The sequence below is a fragment of the Eutrigla gurnardus genome (genome assembly GCF_963514095.1).
Source record: "Eutrigla gurnardus genome assembly, chromosome: 15".
Classification (NCBI taxonomy): Eukaryota; Metazoa; Chordata; class Actinopteri; order Perciformes; family Triglidae; genus Eutrigla; species Eutrigla gurnardus.
In genome coordinates this window covers 1,211,841-1,224,981 of record NC_139938.1, presented here as the reverse complement: position 1 = coordinate 1,224,981, position 13,141 = coordinate 1,211,841, and the positions used below count along the sequence as shown (strand labels likewise).

Genomic DNA, 13,141 nt, shown 5'->3' with positions numbered 1-13,141 from the left:
CATTATTAGCAATTCATTCCTATGAGAATCAGTTCACAAAGATTTGAAGGGATCCATCATTCCAGCCTTAACTCAGGTTATCTGATATTAAGTGCCAATGTAACACCCGTGCTTTCTCTTCCCAACGTTTTTCAGTTGTATACTTAACTGTGCAAACTGATATCATTTGTTGGCCCACTGTGACTGAGCGTTTGCAATTTAATGTCTGTTTCATTTGGCCCATCGGTGCCATCCCTGCTGCAGACAGTTGGTCCCGTCCATTACAATCAGCTTCACTGTTGTACTTCATTTATTTACATTGTTTCTAAGCACCGCTACCGCTTTAAAATAAACCTCTGGAGGAACACTATTGAGGACTTACATGAGAGTATGACGATAAGGACCCCAATGACTGGATGAGAAGGAGAAAAAATAGTTGTCATTACTATGACAACAATAATGACTTTTAGTCACCTAATGCTGTAACTGTCATGATTGATTTTGTTTCTGTGTGTACCTGTCCACAGCTGTATCCCTCCAGAGTGTCATCAGAGAGGTGTGTGTGTGCTTGGTCGGCCTGATAAGGGATGATGTCAGGCCTCTGGATGTCATATATGGCTTTGACCCTGGGCAGAGCCGCCAGCTGCTTATAGCCCAAAACATCAGCTTTAGACTGGAAGGGAGACAGGCAGACAGAGAGACACAGAGAGGAAATGCAAACGGAGTCACAAATAGAACAGTGGATGTAAATAGAAATTGTGTGCGTATGAAAAAGAAGCTAAACAAAAAACAGAAAGTTGGTTGACTTACAGAGACCCACACATATACACAGACAAACTCATAACTAAGACTGCAGACACAGTATTAACAGACGGTGAATCAGGGGGATAGACGTGTGGCGAGCCAAACAGACAAACAAAGCAGAAAGTCTGCCCCGAGATAGATGGGAGACAGAGAGAGCGTTCAGGGACAGTTTGGGCTTCTGTCACTGTCCGTTATATTTGGATAGAAGAATGTGACAGCCACAGCTGAGGGCATAACCATAGCATTGTTGGTGTAACCATGATGACGGCGGTACCCACACAGATGAGCCGGTGAGGGGAGCCGAGGAGAGGAGAGGAGCCTGGAGGAGAAATGGACGCCGTCTCCGAGGTGCGTCTCAGCTGCTAGGGCAGATGTAAGAGAGTCAGAGCAAGCCTGAGGTCGAGGTGAAATTACAGCAGCCACTTTTACTACGTTCAAAATAATAAATAATAACATTCCACTTATCAAAGTACTTGTTGTCAGGTGAGTCTTTCCCACGTATGATCTTACGTACGATCACGCCGCTGTACCGTTCACACTACACAAGCTGCTGTCTTTAAGTCGTTGTGGTTTTCACTAGAGTTGTTCCAATTCCGATACCAGTATCGGTAATGCCTCCGATACTGCCGAAAATGCTGGCATCGGTATCGGTGAGTACTGGAGGCCAGGCACCGATCTGATACCACGTAATTTATTTTTCCGTTAGCTTTGACACAGTTCTTCTTCGCCGCTCTTAAAACAGTTGCGCTGTGCTGCCGCGGCAGCTGCTGTTTTTTCGAGGGGCGAAGAAGAATTGGTCACCTGACACCTGCTAAAATGAGCTAATGTTAGCGCATCATGTCGGCAGTTTGGCAGTACAGAACAGTGGATGTTCCCACCAGTAAGACGGCGACATGCAACATATGGCAAGGCAAGGCAACTTTATTTGTAGAGCACATTTCATACACAAGGCAGACTCAAAGTGCTTCACATCATAACATGTCAAACGCATACGCAAAGACTCATTTTCGAGGGGTGGCAGTGTTGCAAATTTCAACAACACTTTATCTTCTCAAACAGAAATAGAGAGACATGGCAGGGAGTTGTGGCTATTTTGAGTATCGCTCACCCTCAGCTTTTTCTCCAGCCGAGCTGCTTCTTTACACATGGGGTGCCAAACCTCTGAACCTGCACACAAGCACACACGATTTTACCTCAGTTTGTTTTGTTTTTGTGTGTGGGCAGCAAAAATACCATTTCTGGGATCCTATGAAGAATAGATCAGCCTATCTCAAGTGCATCAACATCAAACAACACACACACAAGCACGCACACACACACACACACACACACACACACACACACACACACACACACACACACACACACACACACAGAGTGTTTGTCTGAGGACACAGAGGACACTAAACTAAGATGGTTAACATCATACCTGAGGGGTATTCCACCAAACTCGCTAATTAAGGCGGCGCTTACCTAGTTAAGCCTGGTTAGAACTAACGGCAACTTCCAATTCCACCAAACTCGCTAATTAAGGCGGCGCTTACCTAGTTAAGCCTGGTTAGAACTAACGGCAACTTCCAATTCCACCAAACTCGCTAATTAAGGCGGCGCTTACCTGGTTAAGCCTGGTTAGAACTAACGGCAACTTCCACTTGCGGCTAAACCCATTCCATTAACGCATTTCAGCCGCGCCTTGTTGAGGCTAATTCAAGCCAGGTTAAAGTTGTCTTGTGTTACGCCGTTCAAGGGATATAAAGCCAGACCAGAACCGTGAATGTCGAATCATCGAGAAAATGGCAGAAAAGACCAGAGAAAAAATTATTGATGGAACTGTACGAGGAGTACAAACCCATCATAACCAATAAAGGGAATACTGTAGTGATAAATAAAAATTGCGAGGCTGCTTGGGCAAGAATTGCCGAGCAATTAATACAGAAGTACCGTTAAGAGTAACATGTTCTAATATAATACTGACAACTTCATGAACGTAAGGGTAGTGTAGAGGTAGCGTGCCGGCTTTGACCGCGGCCGGCCACGGTTCAACTCCCGACTATGGAACTTTGTGAAACTTCTTTCTTTGGCCGGAACTCTCTCTCTCTCTCTAGACCTAGTAAATGCATCTACATTGACCAACTCATTTATCTCAACAATTCAATGAACACATTCAATGAACCTATTAATGAACTCACCTGAAAGGAATTTATGTGGCTGACAATTGCAAGCAGCAATGCCTTTGTCATTGGGATCTATAACATGCTATTAATAAAAACATCTTTATGCCTATCATGTTTTTGCAAGTTATATTTGGGTTCTGGGGAAATTGTATGACATATTTATCATAGTTACGGTAAAATGTTGGTCTAATTCTCTGATCTAAAGACAATTATACAGGCAAAAAAAAAACACACATGAGATGTCCTCACCAGGATGTGAACCTGCGATGCCCACATTCGGGGGCAGGTGCATCACCACTCACCCAACTGGGGGCTTTAGATAATGATATGGCCAGTCGGTCTTAAACAAAATAAACGATTTATTCATATTTTTTTAATTGCAAGCATGTATTTTTAGACGCTTGATGAAAATATAGTCTGTTTGTACTTCATATATGTAATTTTGGTAGTTTTTGGTCTTTCACGTGACGAAATCACGAGGACTAGGCTTGGCGGAACCTTCTGCTGGTACAGTTGTTTCCGACAGACGGACTTCTCTGAAACCCCCGCTAAAGTAAGCCTGATGGTTAGCCTGCCCCAGGGCAGACTAGTTTGGTGGGATAAATTCCCATGGTTACTTAGCGGAGAGTGCCTCAAGTCACGTTGATGGAACGCAACTCTCGCTAAAGGTAGCGAGGCTTAACGAAATTAGCCCGGCTTTGCGCTTAGCGAGTTTGATGGAATACCCCTCTGCTATATATCATAACGTTAGCATGGTCACTGGGAGTCAAAACACTACAAAAACGAAAAGACTCAAATGACAAATGTAGCCCAAATGGTGGATTATTATGTAAGACAGACAGAGAGAAAGACAGATAGAATCAGTATTTCTTTAACATAATATTACACCATACAGTGCAATATTATACAATCAATTGTCATTACTTGCTGTCATTATGTATTTTGTAATTCAGAAATTAAAATACATGATATGACTTGTGCACGCACATAAACAGAAGCAATATTTTGTCATTAACATTGGCATTAACAGTCATCTCCCAAAATAGCTTCTTTTTTATTGAATTGAATAATAACAAGAGGGGGCCTGAGAGAAGAGAGAGAAAAAAGAAAAGAGGAAACTTTGAGCAAAAGATGAAGGAGAGAATAAATGGAGGCTGAGATTGTTTATAACAATAAACCACTAATCTTATGATATTATGTACATGATAATGACAGTAATACATTCACCCTGAACACACACACACACACACACACACACACACACACACACACACACACACACACACACACACACACACACACACACTTCTTATTCCAGACATGTATCATGAGATTGATTGCATGTGTGTGCGGATGTGGGTGGGCATGTGTTGTGTGTGTGCGTGTGTCGTAATTGAGTGTGTTTCATGAGGGCGATTGCTCAGCCGTCCCACATGTCTGAAGTCATCGAGAGGAGTGAATGCAACCTTGGGGCGGCTCTCTGTACACACGCACGCACGCACGCACGCACGCACACACACACACACACACACACACACGCAATCATGCTTTTAAGCAGATACAGGGATATACGCAGGAAATTATGCCAGCACACAGTTTCAGGCATAGATTAATACACACAGACTTCAGATACAATATGCAAATGCTTAGTTTTACTGGCAGCTGTGAGCAGGTGAGCAGCAGAATGTCAATGAGGTGAAACAGGAGGTGTCAACTTGTGTGGCTTCTCTGGGACACTGTGTGTCTGCCACATGTTACGGTACAGCAGCTCTGCATTTAATCTGGATTCAAATCAGGTTAATCATCTGTCTGTGTACCTTGTGAAGTTCCTTTTTCCATTTCACCGTTATCTTAGAGAAACATTGTCATCAGTTTAGAATTGCAGCACCTGTATTTTCATGGGTGGACTGTTGACGTAACCATATCTACTCTAGGACAGTGTGTTCATGTGCAGCAAATTTGCATTAACATCATGTTTATCTGCAAAACGTCACAGCCCAAATGTTTCCTCCTTCCTCCCATATAAAGCATACTGTATGTTTTAATCTAGTTGAGGTATGGTTATTAGGTAGGTAAAGACTAGGGATGCACCGATTGTGAAATTCTGGGCCGATGCCGATGCCGATGTTTAAAATAACAACTTGGCCGATGGCCGATGCCGATGCCGATGCCGATGTTTTTTCTTTTTGATATTTATTTCGTTTTTGGTGCCACAGAAACATTACTGAACTATTTTAAACGTCTTTCAGCTCTTCATCACACTATTAATGAGCACAAATTAAATGAGACAAATTTTTGAAACAAAAACAACCTTTAATTGACATTAACCTTACGGTAATTAACAAGTACGTTATTTTCTGAAAAATAGCCCAAAAGCCCTCTTAGACTGTTGACTAATCAGTGAAAATATTTATTCAGTACCTACATTGCCCAGAAAAATATATTTGTCAAAAATAAAATGTACATCAAGTGTAAATGTAAAAACAATTGGAAAATAAATAGCGTTTATTTACAGCATCTAGTAATGCAGTCTTTGTTGTTTTAACGCCGTGGTCGGTGTACACTTCTGAGAAGGGGTTGTAGCCGATTCCGTGGTCTGTCCAGGGACCATGGTCTCTGGCACGGACCAGTGGTCACAACCACTAGGGGCGCTTAAGACACTGGTCCCGACCAGCTCCTCAGTGGTCGCGACCAGTAGCTCTGTGGCACGGACCAGCTGGTCTCTGGCACGGACCAGTGGTCACAACCACTAGGGGCGCTAAAGACACTGGTCCCGACCAGCTCCTCAGTGATCTGCCCTGTGGTACCTGTGGTCTGTGAAGCAGCTTTAGTATTTTTTCCCCTTTACACTCGTTTTGGCAGCACTGTCAGCTGGATAAATGTCAGATATCATAATCTTTTGTCTATAAAATACACTTTATCAGAATTATTATGATTAATATTGTTATTATTATTGATTATGAAGATCCATGTGGTCGGGACCAGCTGGTCTCTGGCACGGCCGGTGGTCACAACCACTAGGGGCGCTAAAGACACTGGTCCCGACCAGCTCCTCAGTGATCTGCCCTGTGGTCCCTGTGGTCTGTGAAGCAGCTTTAGTATTTTCTCCCTTTTACACTCGTTTTGGCAGCACTGTTAGCTGGATAAATGGCAGAGATCATAATCTTTTGTCTATAAAATAGAATTATTATGATTAATATTATTATTATTATTGATAATGAAGATCGGTGTGGTCGGGACCAGCTGGTCTCTGGCACGGCCAGTGGTCACAACCACTAGGGGCGCTAAAGACACTGGTCTGTCTTGTGGTCCTTGTCATCTGCCTGTTGTCTTACCGAGTGGTCTTTGGAGTAGTTGTACATTTAATACACCTTCTCCCTTTTCTCATTGTGTTGGCAACACTGTGCTGAATCAATGTAAAAATAATTATTTTGTCTGACAAATATTTTTACTATCAATAGAAATCATACTGACAGAAGTTATCATTTTTCCTGACTTCAACCAAGCTGTTGAACAACTAAACTGTTCAAATGTATTGTGTTCCATATTTTGAGATGTTTTTATAATTGTTTTTTGTGTTGTTTCTGTGAAGCAACAAATATAGCACTGTGCCGAAGGCAAATTTCCCCTCGGGGACAAAGTTATTTCTATTCCGTTATGATTTCTATTGATAGTAAAAATATTTGTCAGACAAAATAATTATTTTTACATTGATTCAGCACAGTGTTGCCAACACAATGAGAAAAGGGAGAAGGTGTATTAAATGTACAACTACTCCAAAGACCACTCGGTAAGACAACAGGCAGATGACAAGGACCACAAGACAGACCAGTGTCTTTAGCGCCCCTAGTGGTTGTGACCACTGGCCGTGCCAGAGACCAGCTGGTCCCGACCACACCGATCTTCATAATCAATAATAATAACAATATTAATCATAATAATTCTATTTTATAGACAAAAGATTATGATCTCTGACATTTATCCAGCTAACAGTGCTGCCAAAACGAGTGTAAAGGGGAGAAAATACTAAAGCTGCTTCACAGACCACAGGGACCACAGGGCAGATCACTGAGGAGCTGGTCGGGACCAGTATCTTTAGCGCCCCTAGTGGTTGTGACCACTGGCCGTGCCAGAGACCAGCTGGTCCGTGCCACAGAGCTACTGGTCGCGACCACTGAGGAGCTGGTCGGGACCAGTGTCTTTAGCGCCCCTAGTGGTTGTGACCACCGGCCGTGCCAGAAACCAGCTGGTCCCGACCACATGGATCTTCATAATCAATAATAATAACAATATTAATCATAATAATTCTGATAAAGTGTATTTTATAGACAAAAGGTTATGATCTCTGACATTTATCCAGCTGACAGTGCTGCCAAAACGAGTGTAAAGGGGAGAAAATACTAAAGCTGCTTCACAGACCACAGGTACCACAGGGCAGATCACTGAGGAGCTGGTCGGGACCAGTATATTTAGCGCCCCTAGTGGTTGTGACCACTGGTCCGTGCCAGAGACCAGCTGGTCCGTGCCACAGAGCTACTGGTCGCGACCACTGATGAGCTGGTCGGGACCAGTGTCTTTAGCGCCCCTAGTGGTTGTGACCACTGGCCGTGCCAGAGACCCGCTGGTCCGTGCCACAGAGCTACTGGTCGCGACCACTGAGGAGCTGGTCGGGACCAGTGTCTTTAGCGCCCCTAGTGGTTGTGACCACTGGCCGTGCCAGAGACCATGGTCCCTGGACAGACCACGGAATCGGCTACAACCCCTGCTGACACTTCTTGTATTTGAGAAAGAGAGCGAGAGAGAGAGAGAGAGGGACACACACACAGACAGAGAGAGTGTGTATGGTAGTAGACAGTAGTAGTGCAGATATACCGTTGAAATACAAATTTTTCTTATCTACTCTTCACATTTATTAAATGTATTGTCTCTTCCTGTTTCCGACAGTGCGAGTTTAGATACACAAATATGATCGCGTTTGTCAATCGCGGTATTTTATTTTGAAAATTGCTTTTATTTTGAAAATTGACCGGATTATCTCGTGTTTCTCTGTGTGATTTCCTGCCAGAATTGAGGCGTTCACTCGCGGCACGCGCAAAAAATAGAGCAGACGCCGAAACGATGGCTTCACGGCGCGGGAGGGCCGCGCGTATTCGCGGCGCTCCGCGTCCAGTGTGAACGACACCATAGCTTAACAGGGGCGCCGAATGGAAGCGGCTCCGCTACGTGTCTATTCGCGGCGCTTCCGCGTACAGTGTGAACCAGGCGTCAGAAAAGTGTGGCGCGGGCGCCCTCGTGTTGGCATAGTTATATGTTCCCCCCCCAAAAAAAGGAAAAAAGAAAGGTTCCTCCCGAGCACAGCGTTCATGCGACATTTAAATCAACATAAACATCGGCCACTGCCATCGGTGAATATCATCTTTTTTCGCCGATGGCCGATGGCAGTTAACGAGCCGAACATCGGCCGATGCCGATGGTCGGCCGATGCATCGGTGCATCCCTAGTAAAGACCAAGGGACTTGTGATGCTGTTTAATAACATAACGGTAGATGCTCTCCTGATAAATTGCTAATACAAAACAGCTGCCTTTCACAGTAATTAGAACATTTGGTTGGTTAATTAGGAAAATGCATATAAATGCATGAATGAGTTTATTAACTTTAATTACCATTATTTAATTTGTAAAACAGAAGCTCCTGTATGATTCAATTTGAACGTCCGGTGAAGCCGGTTTCATTCAGATTAATACTGTCGGGGCAGTACAGAGTAATGGACACAGCAGAGGGGAAGGTTGGGAGGTAATTGACTCCAACCTTTGTGTGTACGAAGAAAACATCAACTAGGGAAGGTGTGTGGTTGTGTGTCTTTAACACTGAGTGTGGTAAAGAGTACATAAGCAGTCACTTATCAGGTGACCATATATCCTACAGCTCTCTAACTCTGTCTCTCACACTTGCGCACGCGCACACACACACACACACGCACACACACACACAGCTAATTCAATAGATGCTACAAAGCTATTTAAAAGCCTGTTAGCTATATAGAGAAGCACGTTTGGAGGGCCATCTATTCACAAAACTAAAAATCTGTTCTATTGGTTTTACATATATAGTACCTTTCATCTCCTCCCCTCCCTCACCTGTTAGGTACATCTCCTCTCCCTCCAGGAACATCATACGACAGCGAGCACACCTGGCACAGCTGGGGTGGTAGCGCTTCCCTCCAGCCTAGAGCCGAATAAAAGGAGAGGAGAAGTGAGAGGAAATAAATAAGGAAGGCAGAGAGATTTGAGGCAGATGCCACAAATGAGGAAGCGAGAACGAAGTGGTGATAAGAAATAGAGAAAGAATGAGGAATGAAGAGAGGGGAGAGGCGAGATAAGAATTCGGAAAGAAACAAGAATGAATAGGGGTAGAGGAGATGGGAGAGTTTTGCTTTGTTGGTTTTCCAAAGCCGCTTCGTCATCAGTCAACACTTTAGTCATTTAAAAGAGGGCAGCTGCGTTTTTTTCGCAGCTTTTTATAGGCCGACACACACGCACTGGCATGGCATGCATTCCCACAAAACCACACGTTCCTTCACAAAAACACACGGATGAAAAAAGTGCACATTCTCTCTCTTGTTCCCATCGCTCTCAAGCACATGCACATGGAAAAAGTGTGCTCACCTCAAGTACTCTGCCGCTGATGTACCTGTTACAGCTGTCACACCTGATCCCAAACTGAGTGTGGTAGTCAGCCTCACAGTAAGGTCTCCCATCCCTGCCACAGGGGGGAAAGAAGCAAGATCTCACATGAATATACCGGCTGGCTTTGTGCAACCGTTCCACCTTCATTTAGAAGCTAAATGAATCAACTGGAGAATCTGAAAAAGATTGTTGATTGTGACTTCCAAGCATGAACATTTAGACTTTTCCATGACCCGCCACAATAAGAATACCCTTCTTTAAACAAATTGGCCACAGTACTTCAGATATTCTCAAATAACGGAGGATGTGGATTGCTTGAGAAAATCCTTGATATTTGGCTCAAACGTTACTACAGTAGAGAGACTGTACATTTGGGGGAGCAAGCCACTTACTTGCTGATGTACTCTCCGGTGAGCCCACATCCGCACGTTTGGCATTTAAAGCAACTGACGTGCCACTGTCTCTCCAGAGCCAGCAGAGACTGACCCTGTTTGATTTCCTCCCCACAGCCTGCACAGTCTAGAGGACGGGAGAGGAGAATCAGGAAATGAACACAAAGAAGATAAGAGCAGCTTCAACACTTTCAGCTTCCTCCATCTTTTATCTCTCTGCCAGCCTCTCCTTCCTCTCTCCTCCTCATCTCTCTTTTCCGTCATAGCCACACCGTCTTTGCCAGATGGAGCTACCAGAATCATGCTTCGAGGATACCAAGAGCAGCAGGCCACCTTCTGTGTGTATGTGTGTGGGTGTGTAGCTGCAGGGGATGTGGCTATGTTTTGCACTGTTCAGCAGGTGGACAGTAGAGCTCTTCATTGTTTTTTTCACCTGTAGGGGAGCAAACAGTCTTACATGCTGTATGGATCACAAAGATGTCCAGAGATGATCCTTGCTACTAAAGGGTGAGAAGATATGCATTCTTTTAGGTCATTGCAGGAAGACTTCCCCATCGTTTGATTAATTTGTTCACATCATTCCCACGATTGCTCAGAGAAATCAAACAAATAAAATCCATCTTTGCAATACCTACGAAGAGGAATCTTTTTTCTGTGGGTGTTTTTATGGGAATGTGGATTTTTCAGATCCATTTCAGAGCCTCTTGATACACTCTGATCTTGGTCATGAAAAAGATTGACTGGCAAGTAGCTATTGTACCACAGACGCTTTTAAAAATATCAACTTCAATCTATGCATTATTTTTTTATATATAAATGCACAACTGATTATCCCTAATATAATGTGTGCAACATTACACATTAACAATATGTGTATATTGTGTGTGTCTCTTACAGCTTGGTCCATGGACCTTGACGGGCTTGTCGCTTTTCAGAGTGTGTGAGCACTGCTGACACACACACTTCTTCCCACAGAAGGTCACCCTGTCTCCAATTGGGAAAGGACTCCTGAAAACACACACACACACAGACAGAAAGAAAATGTCAGTAAAGCTATGCAGATCTGGTTTTGCAGAAATGCTACAAGGCTCAGTGGAATAGCTGTGGTTCTGCTGCAGTGAAAAATGAGAATCAGGAGCACTTGTTGGAGATTTTTTTGTTATCCTTTGTAACAAGGCAGTGTTACTTCCACAGAACTAAGATTGTTTCTCAAATTCCAAATGTTAAAGGTACAATATGTAAGAAATCTAAAGCAACTGGCCGTAAAATCATCCTAATATGTCATAGAGACTCAGGAATAATGATCATATAACATACTGAACTCACCAACAACAACAGTACAGCCAAAATATTCGCATTTAAAAAATTTTTTGGCGGACTGCAAATCATGTTTGTTTTGAAAACATGTTTTGGCACGTGGCGCCACCCACTGGCGTCTACAAATCATTGCAGTCAGTAGAGTCTCAGATGCCGAGCAACCACGGGTTGCCAGTTTCGACTGAGCTACAATGGCGGAGGCAACGAAACCCAAAAGAGCTCGTTATGATTCACAAAAACGCCAAGATGAAAACCGAGGCAAAGCGAGGGTCTATATGATGCATTTGAACGGTGGAGACAGTAGAAAGCTGAGAGGAATTTGAAATCGGATACAGAATTGGCTACTCTTCTCCTAGACAGGTAAGTCCCCCGCCCCCCATCAGCCTCCCCGCGGCATACGAGCGCTCTTTCCCAGCCTTGCGCAGGTTGAAAACCTGGCTGCGCAGCAGCAGGAAAGACTTACGCATTACGCTAATCATAACTCTACACTTTGTTAATTAATCGCTGTTGTTAGCAGGCTCCATGAGCTGGACACCGACTCACGGAGCGGCTCCCGGTCGGTCAGAGCGCAGCCGACCCCGGCAGTCACCGAGGATCAACAGCTGAGTGGCGGCGGCGAAGAGGCGGAGGCTCCGCTTTTATGTCCGCGTCATAACGCTTTTGGTGCGTGTTTAGTAGGTTTACTTCAAAACTTCAGACGCTGTCAGAGCGTTTATGAACAGTGTTTCAGAGCTCCCCCTAAATGTCTCAGGTAGGCTTTCAGGTAATTTCGCAGCATAACACAGCGCCTTCCGACCGCGGTCAAGTCAGCCGCAACTCCGATCTCCGTGTTAAAAGTCAGCCGCACTTAAATTTCGAGTGTACAAGTATTCTCAGCATTGCGGTAAATGCGGAGAAACATCGTATTACTTCCGTTTTTCAAAATAAAGGTATTAAGAACAGTAAGCTATATATCGAACCTACCAACCATTGAAAATAAAATGTTACATTAAAGTGTTTCATGCGCCTATGATGAATAAAAAACACTTATCATTTGTTTTACTGTACCAATGTGGAGAAATGCAAGTATAAATGTCCCATATTTATACCTGAGATTGCATCTTTGACCATATTTGACTTACTGTAAAAACACTTTGCTCAATAATTCCTGGCTATAGGTGGAATATCTGACATCTACACATAATTGACTACGAGCTTGCTTAATATCAAGCATTTTTACTGTACCAATGTGGAGAAATTCAAGTATAAAAGTCCAATATTGATACCTGGAGATTGCATATTTGACCACATTTGAGCTACTGTAAAAACACTTTGCTCAATAATTCTTGGCTACGGGTGGTATATTTGAAAGTATAGTTGTAGTCTTCTATGTGTAGAAATCAAATATACCACCCATGGCCAGGAATAATGGAGTAATGTCTTTTTACAGTACATCAAATATAAGAAAACATACAATCTGCAGGTATACATTTTATTTTGGCATTTCTCCACATTGGTGCAGTAAAACAAATGATAACAAGTGTTTTTTATTCATCATAGGCGCATGAAACACTTTAATGTAACATTTTATTTTCAATGGTTGGTAGGCTCGATATATAGCTTACTGTTCTTAATACCTTTATTTTGAAAACCGGAAGTAATACGATGTTTCTCCGCATTTACCGCAATGCTGAGAATACTCGTACACTCGAAATTTAAGTGCGGAGATCGGAGTTGCGGCTGGCTTGACCGCGGTGCCTTCCGGGTAAAAAAGACGTACGGCATAATCTGGAATGAAAAATGGCACT

General features: G+C 43.5%; 1 protein-coding gene across 6 annotated transcripts in view; it reads right to left on the bottom strand.

Moving 5' to 3' along the window:
- LOC311025380 (actin-binding LIM protein 3-like) overlaps window positions 1-13,141 on the bottom strand; it is a 60,517-nt gene that overhangs the window by 25,803 nt on the left and 21,573 nt on the right. For 5 of the 6 annotated variants that reach the window (XM_084028237.1, XM_084028235.1, XM_084028234.1 and 2 more), the window contains exons 4-11: window positions 10,933-11,045; window positions 10,038-10,164; window positions 9,625-9,718; window positions 9,097-9,184; window positions 1,892-1,950; window positions 1,062-1,142; window positions 497-652; window positions 362-391 (exon numbers count right to left, since the gene is read on the bottom strand). In XM_084028237.1, coding sequence (XP_083884363.1) covers window positions 362-391; window positions 497-652; window positions 1,062-1,142; window positions 1,892-1,950; window positions 9,097-9,184; window positions 9,625-9,718; window positions 10,038-10,164; window positions 10,933-11,045 — 748 coding nt within the window. The remainder of the gene's footprint in view (window positions 1-361; window positions 392-496; window positions 653-1,061; window positions 1,143-1,891; window positions 1,951-9,096; window positions 9,185-9,624; window positions 9,719-10,037; window positions 10,165-10,932; window positions 11,046-13,141) is intronic. The other variant, XM_084028233.1, reaches the window with a different exon arrangement.